Here is a 26,957-nt window from a genome sequence, read left to right on the forward strand (position 1 = left end):
GCTTATCGTCGGTTTTTAGACCGATCGGGATACGTATTTACGTCAACCGGCGCACGTGGGCGGGCGCGATATGAGAGATCGTCTCGTTATCTTGTACCATATCCGTTGGAAACAGGTTATGCCGCGCGAGCCCTAGGTGCGAATGTCTTTGCGTGCGTAACAAAATCTCTCCGCTGGATAGGAAATCTAACCGCAGAACTTCACGTTTCCGGAACGAGATCGGCACAATCTGGCGCTCCGAGCTTTCGCGAAAATTCAATTCTTCCCACGGCGGAACCACGAGCACTCGCACCGTTTTAGCATTCAGCAATTTACAATTTAACGTTTCGTGAGGCGAAGAATGCTCCAAATCGCGCGCGGCTGGCCGCCGATTAATAATAGCTCGGTCCCTTATAATTCCAGCCCTTCCACTTTGGTATGACGAATAGTTGCGTTATCCACGCGAGTCCACGCTTGGTTTCGGCTTAGTGGGACCAAGAGCTGACGGCTCTCTCGCTCTTGAAGGGCAGGGGGGGAGAAGAAGAGTAGCAGAGGAGAAACAGGAGGAGGCGCGGAGAAGGTTGAAGGGGGTGGCAGATTGATCCGTCACGGAGCGCGAGCACAATCACCCCCATTAGACATTATGTGCCTCCCGGCCGCACGTACACGCACGCATCACCTTTTACACGTGTGCGTACATGTGCGTACGTGTGTACGCGCGCGCGGTACGCGTGTGCGCGTGCGAGCGTTACCGTGCCGGCCACCGAAATGTATCCGCTCTATAATCGGGTTTCTCTCTGAGTTACGATCTCGTACCGATTTCACCGTCCTGATGCAGAAACGAGCATCGAATTGGGCGGCGGTTCACGCTTTTGGCCAGCACTTGTAGAGGAAATCGCGAGAGGCCTCCTCTTTCACGAAAGAACCGACGACACCACGGTACACGTGTCGCGTTCCTCGGCTTCGCCCTCGGGCCCCGGAGCACGAGAAGCGCGAAAGCGCGCGCGGCGACACGGCGCGCTGCTCACCATTTCCCGCGACTGCCGAAGCCACCCACGTAGCCCGCCGCTCGTTTGTCATCCGACAAATGGCCTCTGCCGCGCGCAAGAGGAGCCAAGTGCGTGTGCGACGCGCGTACACGCTCTCACGCGCGCCTCGTTCATCTTGCGCGAGCCCCCGCGAGATTATTATTATCTTAACGGTCAGGGCCGCGTCGCCCTCCGAGCGAGATCCTCCGTTTCTTCCGTCTAAACTTCGAGCGCGCCGTCGTTTATCTAAGTCACTCTTCTAATGGGAGCAAAATGATACAATATCCATTGCAAATCAGGAATGAAACCGATAATTTAAACGTGTGTGGATGCACTCGCGTCACGCATCGGCGATCGCGAAAGTGTGCGTTCTACGCGGCGATATCGTTCCCGCGGCGTTCAAAAGGACTTTCTGTCATTCTCTTCCTCCACGTGCTTTCGGCACCGATCTCTCGTCGATGCTGTTACGCGGGCAACATCTGGCGTTGAAGTCAGCGCGAAGACGCCGCACAGAAGACCGCTGCGAGAATTCGCATATAAATTAGAGGCTATTCGGGGAATGCGAGGCGGCGAGTAATATGTCGTGCTCGATTAATATTTTCTCCCCTAGGCGGTTTGCTCGCGACGCGTTCGGGATGCATCGCGCGGTACGAGATACACAAACGACTATTCATTTTCTTCGCAACCAAGTATAGAGTGGTAACAAAAATCGTACGTGATTAAACCTGACAAAATAGAAACGATCTATCTCCTCGTCTGTTATTTAGCGCTATTTCGCGATTCTGTCATTTTTCAAAGCCTTTCTTTTGAGAAGAAAAATGGATATCGGCGTTCCTACAAAAGGAGAGATCTTTTCGGTTTAGAAAAGTGAGCGCCGCCAAGCTGCAAAGGGTAACCGGCGAGGGTCGCGCGCGTAGGGTGAAGTATCGGGTGGTCGGACGGAGAGGGCGAAGGAAAAGGAGAAGCAACGGACGAGGTGAGATGAATAAATAAGAGGGTTTTGAAAGGAGCTCGTTGCGGCGCGGAAGGTTATTACGTGGCGTCACGCGATGATGTATCCGCGCTGGTTCAGATTGTCTCCGCGAGATGGGACCACAGACCGTGAAATATGCACCAACCCCTAGGTTAAACCCCCTGGAGGGATGCCGCCCGCCCTTATTCACGAGCGCATCACCACCTCCGGACGCCAAGGAAGATCGCCACGTCTTTTCGAGGGAGAGCCGTCGAGCGTTGCCGCGCGCTGCCATTCAATCGCCAAATATTCGTCTTTTTATACACGCGAATTAATAACGATTTTAAGCGCTTCTAATTGCACACGAAGGCAGCTGCAGCTGCAATTAAAAAATTCATAATCGACTTCGTTTCAAGTATATCTTACGCTTAAAAATAAAATCATCTATCACTCGGGATTAAAAAAAAAATCTTTCTAATAAAGCGCCCGGCATCAAATAAAATCGTTATGCGGCGCAATATGTCCCCGCGATGATTAACGAGCGAAAGAATTTTTGTCGCGCGGCGCATTGTCGAAATCCGAGAACACGGAGGCTCTTTCTCTCTCTCTTTCTCTCTCTCTTGCTTTGTCGGCGATCGATAGCTTTTAAAATGCTCCGAATACTAAATCGGGATGGGCCCGCGATGCGCGTGTAGCAGCGCAGCGTCGAAAAGCAGCGTATCCGGATTGCGCGGCAATAATTTTCATATATGTGAAGCGTAGTGACGGCGCATAGATCACGGACGTCCACCGTGGCACGCGACAGCACGTGTCCTATGCTCGCTACGCTCATCCAGCATCCCTCGCGACTGACTACACCGCAGGAGAGTATTCTCCAGGTTTTCCACCCACCGCAAGATCCACGACGAGCCACTTGAGTGCATCCCTTTTATGCCTGGGACGCAACCCTTCTTCCAGCTATCATCGTAACTTTATTCATGCTTAATACGTAGAGCTTCTGGATGCAGCTTGCTCGCGGGAAACTCAAATTTTTCTCACTGTTACTTTCTTTAATACGATCACAAATAAAATATATTACTTTAATAAAAAAAAAAAAAAAAAAATTGTTGAATTATATTATACGCGAAAAAAAATTTTTATAAAAACTTGGTGAGGCATTTGGTGCAGTAATTTACATGAAGCAAAAGAAAAATAGATGACAGAAAAAAAATGCGTTTGCATGAAAGATAATCTATCACTTTCGTAATCGAATCGTTCGATATTGTATTACACATTGCCATAAATCTGTCGATGACGCTCGACGCACAATAATAATCATGTCTCTAAACAAGGGGATAACGAACAGAACGTAATCGCATTATGATGCTGTGGCCTTTAGCTCCCGCGGGAGTGTCGGAGGGTTGTGTATTTGACATTTAGCATTTCCCGAAGGGAAAGCCGCTTCTTTGTCTGTCGTCGAGGAATCTCATTCTCGCAACATTGTCACGTATTTCAGAAAAATCAAACATTAATTATCCGATTACATAAACAATATCGTCGATGCCTATTAAAGTTCACGGTGAGCCGAAAAAAATTGGCGAACTGAATGAAATATATCCCCGGATCGAAAAATCTGAGAATTCTAGAGGTAATAAAATAGCATCGCGCTGTTTCGCGCCGGCAAAGTCCCGCAAGAACGACGAGGATTTATTTGAGGGCGTTGCAATTTCTTTCTGTATCAAGCGGACGCGTCTAACCGGTCTGTCCGGGCGAAAGTAAGAGCTCCTCTTCTTAAGATTAACGATACTTTAGTGCTCTTTTAAAGAGATCGTCCTTCCATACCCACGGCAGGAATGCTAAGAATTAACCGCCACCTCAGCCGCCCCCTCTCATTCTCTAAGCGTCGCTCTCTTTGCGCCATCCCCCACTTTGTTATTCTTCACCGCCGCGCTACCCTCGGAATGGGAAGGCCAAAAAAAAAAAAAAAAAAAGAGTAGCAATCGTCGGAACTTGAAAGCAGGGCATTTTATGATGACTACAAAAGTGGTCGCGGCCACCGTTGGGGTGGCAAGAAAGAGGGTGGGCACGGTGCGGTGAAACGAGGGTGAGCCGCCACCACCACCACTATCGCTACCCGCCGCTGCCTCCTTTCCTGCGTCCTTAACAGGACCAAGCGACGCGACGTAAGGGAAAATGGGCGAGATGGAAGGATCGAGAGAGCGCGACTACCACTCTCGGCAGGATGGCGGAGACGGCAGGGACTTGAATTGATTGCTTTCATTACGCAAAAAAGTCGCCTTCTCTTTCCCTTCCCGCACGAGCAGCCCCCTCACCTTACCCTCCGTATTTTTAACTTCTGCCGCGCGACACTGGCGAATAAGTAAGTGCGCTATTTACATCAAATCTCGTGAGTTATCGCCGCCCACCTTTCTTTCCCTCCCGGCAGCCATCCGGGGCAACTTTGTCGAGGGTAAATTCTTTGTATAACCGTTACAACATTACGCGACAATAAAAATATATCTCGGACGTTACCGAATTAAATCCGGAGAGCGGCGCGATTCTTACGCTTTTAATTTCCGATCGGGGCTGCGGATGGGAGCATGCTTCAAAGATACATTTGTTTGCGAGTAATCTCACGAGTAATTGCCGTGTCGCGGCGAGCGATGAGAACGTATAGATCATCGCGTGATATACACAGAACCAATATCGTTAATTTCACAGACGCCCCGAGTTAGTTTCGCGAACTCCACGTTCTTGTACTATGATAAAGGAGATTAATGCGACGGTCGGTCGCATAGATTAGGAAGGATAGTGGCTCGTCTAGGCACTGATTAGGGACAGCCAAGAGCACGGTGCAGCCCGCATTACCCCAATGATCGATGCACCCCGTGCGGCGACCTCATCTGCATCTGCCCCCGCGTACACCGCAGCAGTGCTTCCTACCCTCCGCCGCCTACACCGCAGGGCCGCCGGGTCTACATTGCGTCCCTATTCGCCTACAAATGCGTCGTCTCAGCGTCGAGCACCGGTGCAATCATGTAGAGGACATATTACCCGTCAACGCGGTCGGGGCCGCTCGTTCGTTCAGGCAAATGATATGCCAAAGCGTAATCTCGAACGAGATCCTCGAGAGATTAGGTTCACTGGCGTAGTAATGACGAATGAAGGGTCCGTGCTCGTGAGGATCACGCGTCAGGTGAAGCAAGAATTTTCACAAGGGATGAAAATAAGCATCGCCCTTTTGGAAGATCCTCCGTAAAAAATTAGTTTACCGCCGTGCTGTCTCCGGTAAAAAAAAATAAAAAAATAAAAAAATATGCGCGAGAATATGAATAAGAAAATTCGAATAAGAACGTTTTGCTAAGGAATTAAAGATTCTTATCGCCGAGAAAGTATCGCATTCGACCAGCTAGGGGCGAGAAATAAGCATTTCTTTCACATGTACGTCTCGAAAGGCCGGGTAACTTTGCACGCTCCCGACTTCCTTCCCGCGTAACTTCATCGATATTCTCACGAATCGACGACCGAATCGACCGTGTTGCTGCTAGGAAGTTTCGTCTCGCCCGAGTGCGAGTGTCGGTGTCGCGTACACCGGTTGCGCAACGACACCGTTTGACAAGACACACACGTAAAGTTTCGCGATGCCGGGGTATCTAGTGTCAGGGCGCGCAGGGCGGGGGAGGCGACGCGGGGGTCTGGAAATAAAGAAAGAAAGAAGTAAAGGAACGCACTCAAATGTAAACCGGACCCTTGTGAGATTCGCGGCCCAACGACGGTCCCACCAACGACGACGTCTGACCGCACCTTCCGGGCAATCCGGCCCGATCCATGCGGCTCGAAGCGGGGCCCAGTTTCTTCCTTCTCAGCGTAACGGAGAGGATGATACGATCCAGTACGTCATTCTGAAATAAAACACGACTTTTCTTATTATTTTTGTATTACAAAAAAGAAAATTAAATAAAAGAAACACAAAAAAAGTTTCTCTCGTTTTTCATTTCGAAACGCCCCGCGTTTTAATTAAATTTATTGCATTCAAATATGCCACACATGAACGAATTGTGAACGAAATTGATAAATATAAATAATAAAGAGATGAGTGGCCCTTTTACGAGCGATAAACGTCGAATGGTTCGTGCCGCTCGAACTTTTAAGCGTTATAAACTGTATCTCTCTTCCGGCGAATAAGTATCTATATTTCACGATATACGTATCACGTCCGAGAATAAGTTCCCAAGAAACGCATCGCACGGGAGGGGAAATGGGGAAGGTACACTGCAGTTTATAAACCAGTAGTTGTATCGCGCCTTCGCCTTTCGCGCTTTGGCTTCCCCACCTTGCGACGTGTAGATTGCAATGCCCTTTTCTCCCTCGGCCACCTTTGCCATCCCTCCGGAGCTCGCGAGCTGGTATCCACGGTATTTGTCTCCACGTAATCAGTCTCGTAATTAATCGCGGCGATGCATGCCGCGGAACGTCGCGCGACACGCTTCGGAAGCGTTAACCCTTTCAGTGCAAAGTTATTATAACGTCATATTGTAATGGAATCGCACACAATTGTATGCGAAACGTCGTGGCCAAGCAATCTTTGCGAACTAAGCCGAGATATTTCGAAAAAAATTAAATTTCTAGTCCCCGCGGTCTTCGTGCTTTAGTGAACACGGTCGAGAGTGTATCGTTGATGACGGGAAGTGAAATGTACTTCAAAACAATCAGATAATCTCGCGCAGAATTGGCAATATACCAGCGAGGCAACATTAATTTTTAAATATTTGGCTTGCACAGCTTCATCTGAGCCGCGATTGTTTTTCTTCCTCGACCCATCATCCGAGCTGCAGCGACAAACAACTTTATAGCCATTCGACGTCCTCAAATTGTGCAGGAGGATCGATATAGTGAATAAATTATAGTGATACGCGGAAGATAAACTAAACAAAACTCGAAAAAAAAATTTACTAGAACGATTGCATAAAAAAATTTTCTAAACAAAAATTGTATAAGATTAAAAAATTCTGTAGTACGAGATTTATCGCGATTACGTCGACGACATATCGCATGCGTTTTATTTCACTCTTACTTCGTGTTCTCCTACGTTTCAATTGCTCGTTTCTCGATCGACGATCGAAACGTCGCGATCCATTCCGCGGAATAAAACTCCACGCGGCGCGGCAGCGGCCGTACGGCGGAGAAAAACCGGAGCGGGTAACTTTTAAATAAATAAAATCGATAGGGCGCGACATCGTATCCGAGGGAGCCCAAGAGGTACGACCTCTTCTCTCCCGGAGAAGAGGGACACTCTCATGAATAAGCAGTGCTCACAGGGGTGTGCGCCGCGTGATTTCGCGCGGGACTGTTGGCGGTAGACCAGCCGGCGAGCGTTTATTTCGCGCTCGCCTCCGTCTCTCTTCCATCCCGTGGACCACCGTCCTCCGCGGCTCTCCTGCCCACCCTCCGTCGCCGACATTCGAGGGTCCATACTCGTTCCCGCCGCCGTCGCCGCGATGCCAATAACGAGGTTATCCCGCGCGACGCCGCCGCCGTTTCCGTAGAAACCCCTCGTCACAGGGTGCTCTCCCACTCGGCGGTTACATCGCGCCGGCCAATCGGGCTCGGGTGGATGCTGATCGAGGGATGCAAAAGGCGGGGTCGAGCGCAGCGTGGGGATGAAAGCTCGCCGTCGCGAGGTGGAGGTCGAAAAGCTGTCCGAAGTCACGTGTGTCCGTCGGCAGAAGCTACCTTCGTATTCCTCGACGTTGTCGGCCCGGTTTTGCCGCGGCGGCACGGCCGCTTCCTCGGGAACAACCGCGGCGACTGATAACGATAGCGAGCGCCAGACGCGTACGAGATTTCTTTTCCTTCCTTCCGGAGACCACGAAGCCACGAGGGATCTCTCGCGCCTGGACGAAGAGCGTTTGGCGCTTCGCTCGTCGCCAACCTCGACGTCCCGCGCGTATCTCGGATTCAGTTCGTTATCCCACCTGTTTGTCAATTGTTAATTGCACGGGATGAATGTTGCATCAAAGCCGTTTTGAGAGAACCCTCGCATCCCGGCGCGTTCAGCGAGTACGGAACAGTGATAAGGGTTGATTACCTTCCAAAATGAGTATGTTAATTTCTCGCCTGTGTGTCGTCGGCGAGACACACGACACGTTAATTCGGACCATTTGGATGCAGTGAGCAGGATTGGTGATTGTGACAAACGGTAGCAGTGCGTGTCGTATGTGCACATCGCATCTTGTGTGTATGCCGTACAAGCTCGCCGGTAGTACTTCATATTTTCCATCGTGGCGATAATTAAGCGACGCGCCGCGAATAGGAACTGTGCAATATGTCTCTTAGGAGAAGCCGAAGGTATTACGCGAGGCGCGCGTGAAAACTTTTCTACGCGAGACCCGAACGAACGCTGAATCGGTGGCCGCTCGTGCGGACGACGCTGTGAATAGTGACTGCGTGAAATTTGTGAACGCGCGTGGTGGAAGTCGAGGACTTGATTTTCTTCCACGGCTGCGACGAGAGACTCGGCGCTTAGAATTCACGAAAATGAGGCGACGGCCGACCGGGTATCCTCAGCCACCCGTCGTCCGCCACAAAGACGCGCCTGATGACAGTCATTGTATCGCGTCGCCATAGACCGGCCCATTTCGTTCGCGTAAAAAAGAGAGGAAAGCCACTTCTGGAAATCTGTGAGAGGTCTTCATCGGCGGTCAATAGGACCGCCCGTCCTTCGAATGCGTTTTATACGTCACATATAAAATCTGCTACGCTCTGGAAGAAGCAGGCAGCTGGATCTCCGATGGCCGTCGGGCCTGGCAGTGCTGCGATGGACCTCAGCACTACTCTGAGTAGTGCCTATCGATATAATCAGAACATGATGGAATATTACACTTGTAAGATATTTCAGATTTATCTGCGGCATCGAAAAATTCGTAACCTGTCTTAATTTTTTTACTTTCTTTTCTTCAGGCATTTTTTTTTTTTTTTACTTTTTTTATGTATATATTTTTTTTTTATTTAAATCGAGATCAAATCGATCATCCGAGTCTGCTGATATTTAATATATCTATTTTTAATCGCGAATTGAATTACAATTTATCGCTGCAAGTAATGCTTTCGGTGTACCGTCTATTTTTTACATTTCATATCTTTTTTTTTTAGCGCGAATCGAAGCTTCGTGTAAGTGCGATGTAGATGCGATTGTCAGCGGATGTCGATAACTAATGCAAGAAGAACGGCGGAACGCGACGTTCTCGCGTGCAAAATGATTCTCTCGGGATCGCACGATTTCTCTTGGAGTTCACCGACGGAACACCGATTAAATAGAGCAAACAAGATGAGAGAATCAGAAAAGAGTTGCGAATCCACGGTGGTAAACGAGAGTGCGAAAACAAGAAATCCAATGGCCTTCGATCGTTAACTGAGCCGTAGCGGTACCGGTACCGACGAAAAACTAAACCGCAATCATTGTAGCTGACGATCTGCGTAGGAATTATTCGCAAAGACCTCGAAACTCTCTCTTCCCTTGAATTTGCAAAAAAAAGAAGAAAAAAAAAATATATCGCGCATCTGACAGTTTCAATAACAATCCGTTTGATCTCTTCGTAAAAAAAAATTAATTAACTTCAAATAAATATGATTGTAAAAAAAAAAAATAATTTTTTACGTAGCTCTATCTAGAGTTCATTATCGTTATAAAAATAACGATTTCGCCACTCCACAAGCATTCCCAATCGACAGTGGGGGGTCACATTAATTAATTTAAACGTCACTTTAAAGTTATAGCAATCAAAATCGCCGTATGTTCCATTTATGAGCGCGTAACTGGCCCATTAAATCTAATGGAATGTTAACTATGCAACATTAGCAAGAACGGCGGCAATCGCTAATCAACCACGTGTTGTAAAATTATCTGTAACGAACCGTGTGTTCTTTACAATCTAAAGTTTTAAAAATGCAGCATTTTATTCGCCATAATGTATAATGTGATATACTTTATAGTGTCATTATTCATCACTCCGCCAATAAAAAAAAAAATATTCCTAATGAAATATTTGTTATCAATGATATTAACGCGCTTTTCTATCGCAGCGCGGTCGTGCTGATTAAATTAACAAAAATCTTAAGATATCGCACTGCGTACCGATGAATTACGTTTGCGCGCGAATTTTTCTAGCCAACAGGTAATAAAGTCCGTCGTATTCGGGCGTGCCGGCAATACATAACGTGGCGTAATGTAATACAGGAACAAAGCAGCGCGATGCTGGAGAAATATCGAGTGACTGCACGGGAATCTATATCAAAGTTCTTGGCTTCCAATATACACACGTACCAAACCGCCGATCATGTATCACCAGGGTTCATTTTATTGGAGTTCTCCTGGACCGGTCCTCCATTTCGTCAGACGCATAAAAGTGGAGCGGAGGTTTCTCACATACGCGCAATCAAAATTTCCCATCGTATATAAAGTCTCTTAATCGACATATTCGTATTCGCGAGAGTCTGCTTATATATTTTGTGAAATTTATGAGGTATAAATATCATTAATACGTCCCCCGAATAATTTTATATTAACGCTCGCATAAATGATTATTCGGCCTATCGTTGTGAATGTTATCTTAAAAAAAAAAGGAAAAAAAAATTCAGCGTTGATGAGATTCGAGAGATAAATGAAACCGGATTAAGCCGTCTGAATTCAGACCGCGACGAGATTTCAAGGATATCGTTAACGCGATAGCGACCGTTGAGACATGGGCACGTCTGTAATGAAAATGTAATGGTAATTCGGCCGATGGGGATCGCATTTATCCGGAAGTAGTCCGCAGCAGCTCGGCGCACAGCCAGGTCATCTTATTTTGCATCGACGTTTTTATATCGGTGGCTCGAATCGCCTCGGAATTGATTAGGAAACACTATTGCCTTTCTCTTTCCGATTGTCAATCGAAACGGTGATAAAATCATAGATCCGACTTTATGGAATTACGAGCGCGAATGTAGCTCGGCGAAACTGCGCGCGAGTCATTGATTGATGAATCGCTATCAAACAATGTTTTCTCGAGCGAACGATTTCTACTTCGAAGCGAATGGAAACGAAAAGCAACTGAAATATCGTCGACCTCTTCCAGCCGGCTCGAAGCCGAAAGCTCGCTTACGCGTTTTACCGTCACGGTTTCCAGTAAATCCCGCGATTTTTGTCATACTGTATTCCCGGAGGCGAGGAAAAAAGTTGGAGGATACAGACAGTGTAGGAAACACAATTACGTAGAACGAGACGTTGCATTTCTCGATTCGACATATCCCAGAAGTGCGGAACGGCACGGAGCGGCCGGCAATAAGCTCCGGTAATACGGTGGCCAGTTCGAGCGACGGCAGCAAAACCGGTGGCAGTAGCAATAGCAGTAGCCGGCAGCGAGCCGATTCGGGGGTGGTCCAGGCCGGACTGGAGCCCTCGTATAGCTGTGGTCAGCAGGCGTGACGGCGTGTGTGCGTGTAGGGTAGTCATGGTGCTTTCGCTCTGGCAATGCCACCATGATCCCAACAACTATCCCCCTGACTACCGGCCGCGCCGCGGGGATGCGACCATAAACGCGAGAGCGAATTGATTTGCGACCGGAAAGCGCGTATCGTTTCCAGTAATGATCGCGGAGACCTCATTGTCTTCATGCGACGGCGAGATCATCGAGTGAGCGATACGATATACGGTCAGGCGGCAAAAAAATGTCGCGGTTCACGCCTCATAGATCGCGGTGTCACCGTAATTACGAAATCCCTCGGATGGAAATGGCGAACGCGCCCGCGACGTTAATGACTCGTTGTCGGGCGCGTTTAATTTATTCCTTCAAATTGAATTTGATAAACGGAGGAGCTGTCGAAATCGCACGCCGATAACAATAATTCTAAAATTTATTTGTTCGCCCCGACGGACGCGTAATATGTTATCGATAAAAAAAATTACGCGAGGCAGAGTCCGCGGTATGTGTCCATGTTCTATCTCGCTCGCTAAGTCTACGAGATTTAACACGTTGTAAAAAAAAAAAAATACACCGAATATTATGTCGAATATTATTACGTTGAACATTAATTTCAAGTAGGGAAAATTCGGGTGGGCAGTAAGAACGATAAACTCGTCGTCGAGGGTTCGTTCGAAACAACGCTGATCGTCGAATCATCGGTGCACTGGCACGAATAGAGACATATGTCGTGACGCAGAACCCTCCATTACGATATTGGCTCGAACTTATCGCATTAGGCAGCTTTAACGCGCGAAAATGAAGCCTGCGAATGCGACTCTACTATATAACAGACACGAGCGGCGGGGTGTAAATTAACAATAATGAGTGCTCCCGCAACATTGACCCTGGAATACTTCTCGTCGCCGCAAAAATGATGAGCCGGCAGAAATATTAAAGTACGCATCTCGTTACCGGCGCGTTCTGTCTATAAATTCTCGCGAGCTTTATTACGTCACCGCGATTATTATGTCACACTTTTATACGCGCGTCAAATACAAAGGAAATGCGTGGCAAATCATTACTTTTAAAACTACTAAAGCGTGAGAGACGAGTCTCGGCGGAAAAAAAATCTCAGCAAACGGTACGGCATTCTTTCACGAAGTCCGTCAAGTGGAATAATTCTGCGGCGACAGATCGCTCCGGACCGAAGATTACATTCGCGATCCGTTCTGTCAGCTTTTCTTGACGATCGTGAATCCAGCACGCGCACGAAGCCCGATTCACACGTAAATCGCGCTTAACGCAGCGATTTCACGGCGGATCGTTCATGGTTGATACGTTAGCTTTTTGAACCATCACGAGTTTTAAAAGCGAGGCGGCGTGCGATACTGATACGGCTTGCGTTTTCTTTTTTATTTAATTTTTTTTTTTTTTTTAATTTTTTTGCCGCGCGATATCAATATGACGAGTTTCTTCTCGTATCAGCCTTATAATACCGGGATTTACTATCGGTTCAAGGAGTTAAGCTTCGGTCGACTAATGCATTATCGATCCTCGTTTTTCCAGGTCATGGCGGAGTCAACCAACTCGGCGGCGTCTTTGTGAACGGAAGGCCCCTACCGGATGTAGTCAGGCAGAGGATCGTCGAGCTCGCGCACAGCGGCGTCCGACCGTGCGACATTTCGAGACAACTCAGGGTATCTCATGGCTGTGTATCCAAGATACTATCGAGGTGAGTGCCGCGCTCTTTCCATCACGACCGTGGCCGCCCACCGAGTAACGTTAAAATGAGCGAAATTCTTGTTGATCTAAACGCGTGACTGACTAGAAATCAAGTCGCGATGATTAGAGGTAAAATAATTTAAAACGCAACATTTGTTGAACGGCGCAAGTAGTCCGTGCACGACGCGACGCGTCAGAAGTACATAATTGTATCTGAAAATCGTATTTGCCAAGTTCGAAGAGCGGATAACGAGCAAACAACGTCGTCGAAGGGCAAGTGATTTATGAGAGAATCAAGTTCGTCTTGCCAAATGCCACGCCGCAATTTCCGCGCCGCGAAGTGGCCAAGGTCGTTCGAACCCGCGGGTGGAAAAGAGAGACGATGAGACGGCAAAAAAAACCGGGAGAAAGAGAGAGCCGCTCTTCCCGAAGCAATTTAATTAAAGACGCTGTTAGAATTGCGAAGCGAACGGGTCCGAGGGATGAACAGAGAGACGACGAGGCCGGAAGGAAGGAACCGGCCCTCATACCCTTGCGACGTGGGGGTGCTCGACGATATGCGGTTTCCATGTTTTTTCCACCCTCCGGTCCCCCGCGCCGCTATATAACGGGTGGCCTCGTGCCGCTTTGATGGTCCAAACGTCATTCGTGTCCCCCGACTGAATATCATTGTCATATACGTACTCTTTCATAAATCCCGCATAATAAAGGCCGACTGGATTATTTACTGCCACGACTAAAGTTACCATTTCCTTTTCCTTTCTTCGGCGTGGACCCCTTTTTAAGCGCGGATCGCAGTCGGAGGAACGACATTTCGTCATTAACAATGCGAACGTCGCGCGCGAACCATCGGTCAAATTTCACTTGCGCGTCAAAATATGAGCGCGATCAAATTTCGGGCGATTTAAATAACGGGGCTTCGGCGTCGAGTCATCCGGAAATCGCTTCGCGAGGGGTAATAACGTCGGCGGTCCGATACGAGCGCTGCGGCTTCGAGCGCCGCGCGTTGCTAAGTTTAAACGTAAAGACAGTGCGCCTTTTATCTAAATACATAGTTCTTCCGTGTACTTTGTGCGGATGCCACTTTACGGTTCGAAAGTGCAGTGAGAACGTAGGACTTGTCGGCGGCACCGGCGCGACGTCGTTAACACCGACGCACGGTTTACGCAGTCACGCGTCGCTGATAGAACGAGAATGTCGCGTGTCGCGATGTCCCGTTCGCCGAATCTAAGCGAAACCGGATACCGGGAACTTTTTTTTCGACTCCAGGCGAGGGTTCGTAAAATCGTTGACGAAAACGGTGTTGAAAAGTCCGACTCCGGTGACCCCAGGAAATCGAGTCGTTCCCCGGTTGCCTGGAAAACCTTTTCTGACTGCCGCGTCGGGGATACACAAAGTGCTTTTCTTCTTTAGGGTTACGTTCGGAGGAAGAAACGCGAGGGATCGCCGGTTCGTTGTCCTTTGTGCCACGCTCGCGAGTCCGCTTCTGTATTCCAGACGCGAATTCTGAGGATTATGCGAAACGTTACGACTCGCGTTTTGTAAAACGTTCTTTATTAACGCGCGAATGTGATAATATTTCTCCCGCTCATGTAACGTTACGCGAACGTACGATTTTTTATTTTTTTATTTTTTTTTTTAATTCACTCGGTAATTTGATTATCGATACTGAATAATATAAATTTTTCTACAATCTGTTCTGATTACAATTGAACAGCGCAGAGCTTGTGTCAAAGGTGTAATTCTAACGTTAATGTTAAAGTTGGTACGTGACATCGCAGCTCGTAACGAAGCTCGTAAATAACGCCGTTTTTTCACGGAGGTGGTACTTTCGATTTCGCGCAAGACTGTTTCGAATCCATTTAAATCTGAATTAATACAGCAAGGGTGAGTAGCGCGCGCTGACGACGATGGCGAGGCAATTTGAAAAATCGCGCGATCTAATGGCCATTTCACGGTGGAGGCGGAATAAAGGGGACGAAATATTAACGGGTGAGCATTGCCATGTGGGCCTGAAATAGGGTTTTACACCAGATACGATCGCAATAATTTCGTAGGGGCGGGGAGATGCAGGTTTGTTCAGGGCTATCCAATCGCACATTTATTTTATTTTTTTTTTTTCGCTACGGATCAAGTGCTTCGACGACGCGATAAAATACCGATCAATAAAACAATGTAATCTGATGATCGTAATAATAAAGTGCTCGAAAAACAGTAATGCCTTCCTCGAAAAGCGATATTGTTCGATTTGCGGTGATAAAAACGAGTTGCAGTTTTAACTAAAACGCTCGTCCTCCCTGCAACAATCAAAATTCGTATAAAGGATCAGGCTGGATGCGAAAGACTATAATCCGGCTCAACAATCCGAAACCCATTTTTCCTGTGACATGCTACGCAAAAAACCTGTTACGACGTTTTTATTCGCGCAAATATTTTTCAGCGAAAAACGCGAAGGTCTAATACCGGGGGGAGGGGGGCGGTGCGTTTGCGTTCCGCAATACCCACACTAGCACAGTACGCACGCACGCAAAATTGGCGAGATATTTGGTACGAGGCCGACGCCGATGTCGATGTCGACGTCGACGCCGACGCCGACGCCGGCGGCGGACCCACATTCATCAAGGCGGCCCACAAGCGAACCATTATTGCGGGCTATTCGGCGTAATTGAATTTAAGCACGAGCGAAGATATTATTTAACTAATTAGGCACAAAGGGTACGTTCACGGCGGGCCAATCGCGACTGCCCATCTCGTGCGCATATATACGCGTCTCGTCGATGGGAGGCCCGGGAGAAGAGGAAACGAACGAGAGAACGAGAGGAACGAAGAGAAATCCGAAGGGTAGAGAGAGGGAGGCAACAGCGGGAGGCCAGAAGCCGTTTGTTTTAAAACAGCCGGTCGTTGACGCGCCGCTGGACGGCGATTCGTTATTCCGACGTTGGCCGCCCACCGCGGGAAAAACGTTCGTTCCTCTCTCTTTTTCCCCTCTCGACCTCCCGTGTGCGCGTAAAAGAGAGATCGAAAAAAGAAAGAGACTTTGATAACCGATCTCTCGCCGGTATCGCTCTCAAGTGCAGTTCAGAACGGATATAAATATATATATATATTTTTTTTTTCTTCGTGTACTATTAATTATTTTGGTAAAATAAAGTAACAATTTCGTAATGTTGAATTTTACTTTTGCAGGTATTATGAGACCGGCAGTTTCAAAGCCGGTGTCATAGGAGGCTCGAAACCGAAAGTAGCGACGCCGCCAGTCGTCGACGCGATCGCTAATTATAAGAGAGACAATCCGACGATGTTCGCGTGGGAGATCAGGGACAGATTGCTGGCCGAGGGCATTTGCTCGCAGGACAACGTGCCATCCGTCTCCTCCATTAATCGGTGAGTTAACGCTAATGTCTCGCTGACAATTTCAATGATACGAAGACACGGTGCGTGGAGAAGCGTTATTTCGTTTTATTAATTGCCGGCAAAAGGCGGCACGTTGCATCGTTCCCGATGACTAGCCGGAGGATCGCGACATATGCTTCAACTGATTATCGGCGATAGGGACGCAATCAGCTATTCGTACGCGCGGCGTGCACCCTCGAATGTACATCGAGATAAGTACGCGTCCGGCCCGTCACCCCGATCCCATTGACCTTTCGCAGGTTCCTTCGGGAGCAGGCCGATTAATTCAAGTGTTTTCGCGTCGCCCGACGATGCGGCGGGCCGACGGGACGAGAGTACCGTACCCCAGAACGTAGGGCCGCCCTTACGAGAGCGAGGGGGAGTGAGCTCCCGCGGGACAGCATTACAGCGTATCAGCACCACACAAACCGAACGACTCGGTCCCCCTTTGGCCAACTGAAAAGCTACAAGGGCACACAGCGAAAGAAAAAATGCGTGGGTTGTTAGGGCAGCAAGGGCTGAAGAGAAACGACCGAGAGGAGACATCGGGATGCCATTGATCGGCTCGCATATGTCCCGAGATTTAATCAGTCGCTACTTACGACCTTATCTCCGCGCTTAATTTACAAGGGCCGGACTGATCTTTCTCCGAGGCTCGGCTCTCTCTTCCTCGCGTGCGCGCAGTCGATAATGAAATAGAGCGTAATGCGAATCGAATTGCCGGCAAGTGAAATTCACTAACGCGATTTCTACGGGCCGCAGCCGTTAATGGAAACGCACGCAAATGAGTTAGCGCCCACGTAACGACGTAAGTGCTATGCGCGGCTACTTATTTAAATTCTGCGTCGCGGTCGCGCGGAGGATCAGTTTCGGGCGGAAATACACCTCGCAAATACGCACTCTCCTCCGAGAGTCTCGGCCACCGTAAAAGCCTCTCGTTCGTCCCGATTCCGTCCCGATAATCCTGCACTCAGCTAATTTTTTTTCTTCTCCGCGGAGCTCGAGCCACAGACCGTAAGGCAATTGTTACGCCACGGGTGAAAGTTTTTAATAAACTCGCATAACAGTGGTTAGCCAAATAGAAAGCAATTAACGTCTCTCCGGTCACATATCCTGGTGCTTCGTCAAGCTTGCTTTACCATCATAAGAGTTACCTTCGCACATATTTTCATTCTTCTACTATTCGCGCGTCGCGCGGTCACGGTAGCGTGAAACGTGGGCGTGTGTACGTACAGGAATTACTTTCTGGCCGAGGTTTTCGATGTGTCTAGGATTGCAGTCGAGGGTGCGGCGGTGGCTTGTTGCTCGAGTGACTCTTCCACCTCCGGCTCCACCTCCGGCACACGCTCTCGCCTCCTCCTGACTCCTCGCTCTATCCCGCTCTTGCTTCGCTCCCTTTGGTCACGGTCTCCTTCTCGCCGCCGCGACTCCTTTTCCTCCTTGTCCCTATCCCCCGATTCGAGGCCCAGATGGCGGGTATTGATCTGAATCCGGAGAGCAGATCGCCTGGAAAAACTTACTCCGCGGATACTTACCTACCTACCTACCTACCTACCTACCTACCTCACTCGCTATCTACATGCACCTATCCAACGTACCATCACCCACTCACGTACTCCGAATCCGCAACCTTCCGCCCTATCCATTCGGTACAAGTAAATGCATTTCCGCTCGACAAGTAACAGAGAAATGCGCGCGCGTTTGGGTCTCTTTAGAAAGTGCCCACGCACTCAGTACGTATTCCCGCGGGCTAATTGTGTAACGATTGATAACGAGAGGGGCTTTAAATGCCACATTTCGCGGGGCGTTGAAAAGTTTTGTTCCGTTCGACGCAGACGGATATGAAATTCATGCAAATGACGGCGCAATTTCAAGAGAGAAGGGTAAGATCTTCAAAACGCGCGTGACAGCGCGAAAGATTTTTCGCGTTACGATTTCATTTAATATAACTTTCACGAACAAAATGCTGCGACTCTTGGATAACGGCGGACGATTGATAAAGAAGAGCGAAATAAAAATCGAGTAGAATGGGACGTAAGAAAGAAAATCTTCAAATCAATCGAATCGTACTTTCGTCGGCGGACCTTTGGCGCAGCTGGAAGTTAGTTTAAAGAAAAAGAGCGCAAAGAGAGAAAGGTCTCGATATCAAATTGGATTTTGCCACGAAGAAACAGGAACTGGGTGCATCAACGACTGGAGCGCGTAGTGCACCGGGATTTCTCCCATTATGAGCGTGTCCCGGTTTTTCTAGCTTCGGGGTGGAGAAATAATGATACAGCTAATATAATGTATTGTCTTGCTTTGCCGGGGCACTTTGAAACAAGACCGTCCGCGAGCGTAGGACGGAACGAGAGGGAGCGAGGGCAGAGAAACAGCATGGGAGTCTCGCGCGAGATAAAAAAAGGCGGGCCAGGAGAGCGAAATAATGGAGTGGCTTTCGCGAAAAATAACAGTTATATATCCCGTGTATGAGACAGGATTGAGGAGAACGGAAAAATAGGCGAAAAACGGAGAGAAGATTGGACGCTAACAGTTCCGAGCCTCTTCTTTATTCGTTAAAGACGCCGACGCAGCGACTTCTTCCTATTGTTCTCGTTGCGCGCTCTTTATGAAACGCGGAACGCTCGTCGTGATTAAAAAAGAACGTTTCCTTCGCGCAGTTCTTATGAAAATAGCTTATCATTTTCTATTAAAAGGAATTTCGTGTCGCCGATTTATTTAGTACATTTAACGGGTCAAAAGAGTATTAATCGGGATGTGTTTAACGTAAATTAATAAATCCGTGAACGACAATTAAAAGGACGATAAAAAATTTTTTTTTTTTTTTTTTTATCGAATGTACAAACGTCGCGCGCGATTGCAAAAACGAACGCACCTATAACTGCGACGACGTAGCGCCAAGAAATAAGGTTGAAATCGGGAGTGTCTTAAAAAAATGTGGAAAGAGAAGGATTGTCGAAGGAGCTACGGTGAATTTCGGGAGGAAATATTGATAGGCTCGGCTTCGGCTGCGGAGTCACGGTCGAGTAGGCGGCTCTCTACCGAGGTCTATCTTACACGTATACAAACCCGCAAAAGCCCACCCTTCCCTCCAACCATTTTCTCTTTCTCTCTCTCGCGCTTTCTTGGTGTCGATCCCTCTCTCCCTTCTTCCTCGACGGAGGAGTCTCAGGAGCAGATCGATAAGGAGCGAGGTTCGCCCGAGAGCTTTACGCCGGGTTCACAGCCTCCTTCTTCTCGTTTCCTCGACGCAGCCCCCGACGTCACGCTCTCGCGTGCCTCTCGCATTCGCGTTCGAAGCCGCAAGTTACGACGGAGTCGATATCAGGGCCAAAGGAAGAAGCTGCCGCTCCCTTGACTTCCTGTTGTTCCGGCCGAGAATCCTCCGCGAGCGACGTGACGTTCGAATTAAATACCGAGCTCGATATTTCTTTATGAAATAAAAATTCCGAATCTGTCTTTCGAATGTTAATCTCACGCGGTTATCGACCTTTCGTTACTTCCTTCTTTTCGGCTTTAGTTTCAAAAATTATTGTTAATTTTTATTTATTCGGCGAGACAAGGTTCCGTTGTAGAAAGACGCGCGATTGAAACAGAGAGACGAAAGTTAAAGCAATTCCCGCACGATCGATCACGTTTTGAGTCGCAGCTTTTAATTCGACGTAATGACCGGCGCGACGACAACAGTTGGCAGAAAATCTGTCGCATCGAATCTCGCCGGAATTGTATCAATCTGTCATCGGCTCTTTCGCGCCGGTGCACGGCAGCGTCGTTCCGTTTCTATCGCACGACTCAATCTCCCGTCGAGGCGCGCAACCGGCACCGCTTCGCTCTCCATTACTTCCATATCATTTCGCACCCCCGGAATCTGCCGAGGTGGCGGCGCGGGAGCAACCCGGGCCATATGGCTGGCTGCTCTTCTGGAGGACACAGAAAGACACGGAGGGACAGCCAATGGGATGCCTGTTACTTTCATGCCACTTTCGCCTTTCCGGCCGGCGTCACCGGTATATCTCCCTGTTCATCTTTCGGTTATTAAATTACATCCCCATAAATAATGCTCTGCCCACCCCGTCGGACTTATTTACCATTCCACGCGGAGTCGCGGGAGGACTTTACTACTTCACCAGGAAGCCGTCAAATCATCGCATTTGTCATCCCGACTTGAATTTGCTAAACGGATTGCTTCGCGCGTTATTTCGTTTTTCTGTGCGGTTAATAATTTATCGATAAATATTGCAATACAAATATAAAATTACTAATAAATTTAATTAATTCTGGACGATCGTTTCATTCGAAAAAAACTGTGTCTCGAAGTGAACGATTTATTATCTTATTTTTCTATTACTCGTTTAAAGAATTATTAATGGAATATTTTTAAATACCGATTGAGGGTGCCGCGGGAGTAAATTAAAAATCAGAAATTTCGCTTCTGGAAGGGTGATAGGACGTCGGTATTCAAATGAATAGCTGCACACACATGGCTGTAGGGAGAACAATATGGTGCACCATGGTCGTGGACTTCGTTAAAGCAGCCATATTTGCGGTGCGCGGGAGCGAAAGGGAAGGAGGCCCTCCTACATTATCCGGCACAGCAGCACCCTCGGGGGTGGGCGGAGGATCCGGGGGATGGTGCTTCCACGTTGGAAACGCCGGCAGTGGCGGCGGCGCGTATCCATAACCGTCCTTTGTCTGGATAACGCAATTATTACCGCGTTTCATCATACCCTCCGGCCGAAATTAGCCCCAAATGAAGTTACAATTACGGGTTCTCCGTATCCCCCGTCAGCGAGTGGGAACCACTACGAGAGACTTTGAGGTTGTACCTCAACGAGAATGGCGACAGTGACGACAACGTTGTCGACGATGACGATGACGACGACGACGATGATGAGGAATACGATGAGGAGTGGCTGGCACGACGGTAGCAACGGCGATACACGAAATTCAGGTTGCCGTGGAAACGTCAGAGGACAGACGGAACCGCAATGAAACCGGATGGTCGCCTACTCTGCCAGCCCGTAATGCTTCGTCCCTTTTGTTCCTAGTCGTGAGCTGGAATAGCGAAGTTGCCCGAGAGTATTGTACCGTCGGAACCGCTCAACCGGGCAGAAGTTGAGGCTACGAAAACGTCCCGTCGATCGTCGGATCTGCATAACAAGTGCGAATTTCCACAATTCGGCCTCTCGATAAAAAAAAAAAAAAAAAGAACCCGATTGCCATTTAGCGCGCGATGACTCGGGAAAACGGGCGTTTAATAACCACTCGGTCATCGAATCGACCGGTAAGTTAATGAACCGTCGAAACTCTGCTATTAATTGCTCATCACCGATGAGTGATAATCACGCGCGCCATCGTGATCGCAATCGATCCCGGTGAACGATCGTAAAGCGAAATCGCAGTGTCATTTCCCACGACCCGCGCTACAATATCGCGTTACTCGCGCGCGTGATTAATACGGTACGGGAAAGGCTGATAATTATTTATCTCACTCGCAATTAGCTTTGTCTTGCGGATACGTCGTCGTGTTTGGGAATTAAACGGTGCAACGCGCGCTGGAAAACGAGGGACAGCTTGTGAATAACATTCCTGATCACCGGGCGCATAATAGCGTAAATGCAGACCGTCCTCTTGACTTCCCATGGTCGTCTCGAAGGGGAGGGCGAAGTGGCGGTACAGGAACGATATATTATAAATCGCGTGTTACATTGTGCTTAGAGGATCGCCGGTGACTGTTGACTCGCCGGTATCATTGTCGGGAGCGATCTTTTGTCGTTTGGACGCGCGGCATCGCAAACAAACACGCAAACATGCACTTTCTGTACATGTACGTACGCGGAGGCACGGACACACGCGAAATATTATGTCGCTGAGCGCCGGCACAGCCGCAGTTAATATAGTTGTGTACACGGAACTGGCAGCTGCCGTTTGACAATGCACCCTGCGCGTCCCCAGATATAATAATATACTCATCCCGAACGTGCGAGCTACGGGGGGACACTTCATCAAAATGACTGAGACGCGCCGTCGAAGAGCGGTACGAAATAGCGCGCTGCAATGGAGTTTTTAATTCACGCTTGACGCTTTAAAAGTGGAATTATAACTGTACAATATATATATAACAAGATAAAAGAGAGAGACAGATATTAAAAAAAAAAAAGACACGAATATTAGTAAAAATGTATCGTTTAACGACGCAGCATCGTCGCACGTGACTTGCGAAATTGTATAAATTAGAAAAATTAATGCGAAAGCATATATTAATGTAAAATTTGAAATAAAAAATATTATTCGGAGAAAAGCAACATATTCCGAGGATATAATTTCACGTACGGCAGAAACGAGCAGAAGCGCGAACTTCAACGTCGCGGGAGTTGCTTTTGTTTAAGAATCACACCTTACTGCTTCGCGTGGAAGCGCCAGGTAGCCCCCCGTGCGAGGCACATTACAACCGCGTCTCTCTCTTTTTCTCAAGGGTGAGGGAGAAGTGACGGAATATCAGGATACACCTTTTCCAGCCATTGTGCGGCTCTGAAGGGCGTACAATAGCCGTGGAGTGAACCCCGTATTGTGTCTACAGCTCGGCGGAACAGTTCTGCGACTCTGGCTGCTGCTTCTGGCTCCATCTTACTCTCCCTCTTTATCTCTCTCTCTCTCTGTCGGTGCTTTCGGGTGCTCGCCACCCCCCGATCCTTCTCTCGACTTCGAGTTAACGAGAGAGGAGTTCCGTTCTGGTGCTATTCGTGGGCCATGGACGAAGCATCTGCCCCGGGACCGCTAAATCCTCGAAAGCCCCTTGAAATCTCCCGCAATCCGCTACGGCATATAATGGGCCGTAATAACTTTAAAGCTCCGCATTAACACCGCACGAACGCGAGACACCTTAATACGCATTTAACATCACTCTGAATCATTCTGTCGTCGAACGTGCCGAAGCAAATTAATATCGTTCCACCGTCCGAATGTCGGAGACGCGAGCGGGGCGCGCAAATTAGATTTCATAAAAAGTGTAAACCCTGACTCGAGTTTCTGAATTCGTATTTTCTACGTCGGCGCGGTGCCACGGTAAACGACGTGTAAAAACAGATACTTCGAAGAAATGTGGCCAACGCCTGTTTCGTAAAAGTAGCACGCGATAAAAGAACAATGTAACTGTTATCTGAATTTTGCAAGTTTAATACAAGTTGGCTCTTTAAACAAAGTTGAAATTAAAAATTTGGAAAGGGAATTATTATCTTTTTAAATTGTTACAAAACTTGCAAATTAAATTCCGATCCTTCCGCATAATTAATACGATCGATGAGAAATGAAACGTGTATCGTCGCTTCTGCCGCTTCTATCTTTCTCTCATTGTCTTGATAAAATATTCTTTTTTTTTTTTTTATTTGCGTGCTCAATACGAGATCCACCAACACATTGAGCGATCAATAACAACCGACGCCTAACGAGCACATCGATAATTGACAATTACTGATCGTTTGCGCTCGCGATCCGGAAATCCCGCGCGATATTTACTGGCTCGTACGCGCATCCGACTAACGAGCGATTTGAGCTCATTGACAACCATCGATCGCCTCTTTTCGCCCACGCCGCGATCGAGATCCACGCCCGTCGGCGATCCAGAATATTTCCTCGTCGCTAGATCATTGATCTCTGGGTAACATCAGCGGAGATCTATCTCCTCGGGAGCGAAACTACCTGAATAATGTCTCGAAAGGATTAAACTGCGGTGACTGCGGACGGCCGTACTCGGGATCCGAAGAAATTAATCTCGATCCGTGAGAGGAGAATTTAAATCCGCCCAGTCACCAACCCTCGACAGAGGGAAACGTCGGAGGTTGGAGAACGTGTAGTCGCGGTGGTGGTGGTAGGAGAACCTAGGCGGCCCCAGCGTCGGCGAAATGCGATAAAGTTAGCGTAGAGGTAATTTGAGTATAAAGTTTTATTCGCAATAATTTAACCGCGCGGCCGCGAGTGCGGGACGATCGGGGGGGACAGGGGAGAGATCGGGTAAGTAGAGAGAAGGGTGCTCTCTCTATCCTGGGGGAGAGCGTGCGGGAGTGCGGGCCATATATTTGATGGGATACTTGGCATAAAGTCGTGCATAAAAGTAATGCCGACATTAAAGTTTGCGGTTCCAGAGCCGCGGTACGAACCCGAACTCATCTCCTACTTTCTCGGAACGTCGCTCGTGGTGGCTGCCTACGATTTTCCTAGCCGTGACGGAATCGCGAGGGCGGCGGGCGCAAACTTCTATCATCGAAGCTCAGCCTGCGTAATAGCACTTGTACGCGTTCGGATGCGTCCATCGTAATATTCCCAGTTATTATCGGTTTGTTAGAAATAGATTTTGGCCAATAAAGAACCTATTCAATGTCGTCGGTTACGCATTGAAGACGTAAAGTCGGCAAGCACGCTCGAATAACTTCGATAATTTACACCGCCTCAATTCGGTATTCCAAAAATGCGCCCACAAAAATATGTATTTTTTTTATAGATTGCTATTTATGCGATTATAAAAACGCGCGGAGAAAAAAATGTGTTTAACGTTGCGATTGGAAACGGTATTTTCTTTTCGCGCAGTTTTCTATTCGTTTTTTTTTCGGTAGTGCTCAAACGATGTAATACCACGTGAGTAATTCGTTTCGTTTTTCTTGTTCTTAAACTTCTAAATACACGCAATCCCGAGATTTAAGTGGTATGCGGCTGCGACACTCACATACTTAAAGCGAGCAGCGAGGAGACCTGACTTTGGGACGGGAGATGGCACTTCAGGGTAGGTAGCTGAGCAGTTTAGTTCTGGAGTGGCCGTTGGGGAACGATCTGACGGCGCCAGGGGAGGCATAGCTTCTTCCCACGTGGCACCCCCAACACGTTCTACCCTCATAATTCTAGCAAGCCTTCCTTCGAGGCGCCACTTCCAGTTTCTCCTCAGCATCGCGGCCGTGAGAGCGAAGGAGAACGTCGTTTCGTATCAGTCGCGAGGAATCCCCTTTCTCGTGTCCACCGTATCGAGGAATCGAGGGACTTCTCTCCCTTCTCTCAAACGTAAACCCGAGCCGTCGCATGATTTTCCGGCAACGGACTTGCGACGGCGAGCTCACAAATTTGCGCAAACACGCGAGCGAGCCAGTTAACTTTGCCATGCGCAACGATTGAACGCGATTCGAGCTAAGCTAAGATTCAAGCAGCGGAAAGAACTGCAATGGATTTCATTGTAAAAAAAAAATAAATATATAGATAATTCAACGATTAATACGGAACGTTAAAAAGTTAGAAAATTAGAAAAAAAAAATCAATTGCAACTATTTATAATGCGTGCTAAAGAGTATTTTATTTTACGTACCATTAATGGTTTGGAAATTTTTCATTTTTAAGTAAGGGAGCTTAATTACATAGATGGAAGAAGTAAAGTAAGTTGTGAAATCTGTGTTGGAAATCGTCGAGCTTGCATCGTCTCGCGCCGCAGATCGCAACAAGAATCGCCGCAGGGAAAAGCACAGAAGAAAAGGCGTACTCAATGATTAGATGAAGTACCGGAAAGGTAGGAGAGAAAGAGAGAAAAGAAAAGCAAGAGAAAGAGACAAAGAAAGGGAAAAGAGAAGAACAAGAACGGAGAATCGAGTACGAAGGGAGAAACATTGTAGCGTCAGGAAAATGTTGGGGTTACGTCGTACGAACTTTGTTCTCATCCATTCACTTCTCTATTTTCCTCCACCCATAAAAGACTTTCTCCATCTCTCCCTTTCTTTTCCCTGCATCTCAGACTTTTAGTAATACTCCTTGTTTTCGTCCGATCGATACAATTCCACCCTCTCAAAAATAATAGTTTTTTTTCTTTTTTTTTCTTTTTACCTTTTATAATTAACGTTCCGCATTATGAACAAAATTCTTCATTCTTATTTCGGAACATCTACGAAACACTTTTTCCTAACTCGCGATCTATATGTATATATCGGTGCTTCAAGCATGATGGCATCGCAAAAATAATAACGCAACATAGTGACTCACTTGCGCAAAGCCGCGCAACCACTCGATTAGTCTTTGACCAATTGCCCCATCCTTTGCCAGTGGCATAGAAAATTACCGGCCGGCTGCTGATATTTAGCAATGCATCGATAACGAGCACGCTCGCAAAGGATTACGTTAATTAGAGCGCCGAGGCCCGGACGCGCAATGAATTTTAACGCAAAAGCTCTCGCTTATTCGGCCACATTTGTCGAACGAAAGCGCGCTGTGTCGCAACGAATCGCACCGTCTGTATTACGATATCATCTACAAGTGTTATAGTAAAAAGACTACCTTTCCTCGGACGTTACTGCATTTATTAGATTGTCGATTACGCTCATTATACCGCGCGAGCGAAGTCGTGTTACGTGCTTCGCGGAAGCCACGCGTCTGATTTCCATCATTCACGAAATACCTCACGTTTCACCGTGGAAAAAAAAAAATAATAATAAC

General features: G+C 47.9%; 1 protein-coding gene and 1 long non-coding RNA gene across 4 annotated transcripts in view; one reads left to right on the top strand and one right to left on the bottom strand.

Annotated features, from left to right (window-relative positions):
• Sv (paired box protein shaven) overlaps positions 1 to 26,957 on the top strand; it is a 91,126-nt gene that overhangs the window by 49,959 nt on the left and 14,210 nt on the right. For 2 of the 3 annotated variants that reach the window (XM_070668622.1, XM_070668621.1), the window contains exons 3-4: positions 12,948 to 13,113; positions 16,290 to 16,487. In XM_070668622.1, the coding sequence (XP_070524723.1) occupies positions 12,948 to 13,113; positions 16,290 to 16,487 (364 nt within the window). Of the gene's footprint in view, positions 1 to 7,824; positions 8,823 to 12,947; positions 13,114 to 16,289; positions 16,488 to 26,957 lie in introns of those variants that run through there. The other variant, XM_070668620.1, reaches the window with a different exon arrangement.
• LOC139109526 (uncharacterized) overlaps positions 5,596 to 26,957 on the bottom strand; it is a 44,282-nt gene continuing 22,920 nt past the window's right edge. Inside the window, exon 3 of the long non-coding RNA XR_011546843.1 lies at positions 5,596 to 5,840. This is a non-coding gene — a long non-coding RNA (uncharacterized lncRNA). The remainder of the gene's footprint in view (positions 5,841 to 26,957) is intronic.

The sequence above is a fragment of the Cardiocondyla obscurior genome, linkage group LG18 (assembly GCF_019399895.1).
Source record: "Cardiocondyla obscurior isolate alpha-2009 linkage group LG18, Cobs3.1, whole genome shotgun sequence".
In the NCBI taxonomy this organism is placed as follows: Eukaryota; Metazoa; Arthropoda; class Insecta; order Hymenoptera; family Formicidae; genus Cardiocondyla; species Cardiocondyla obscurior.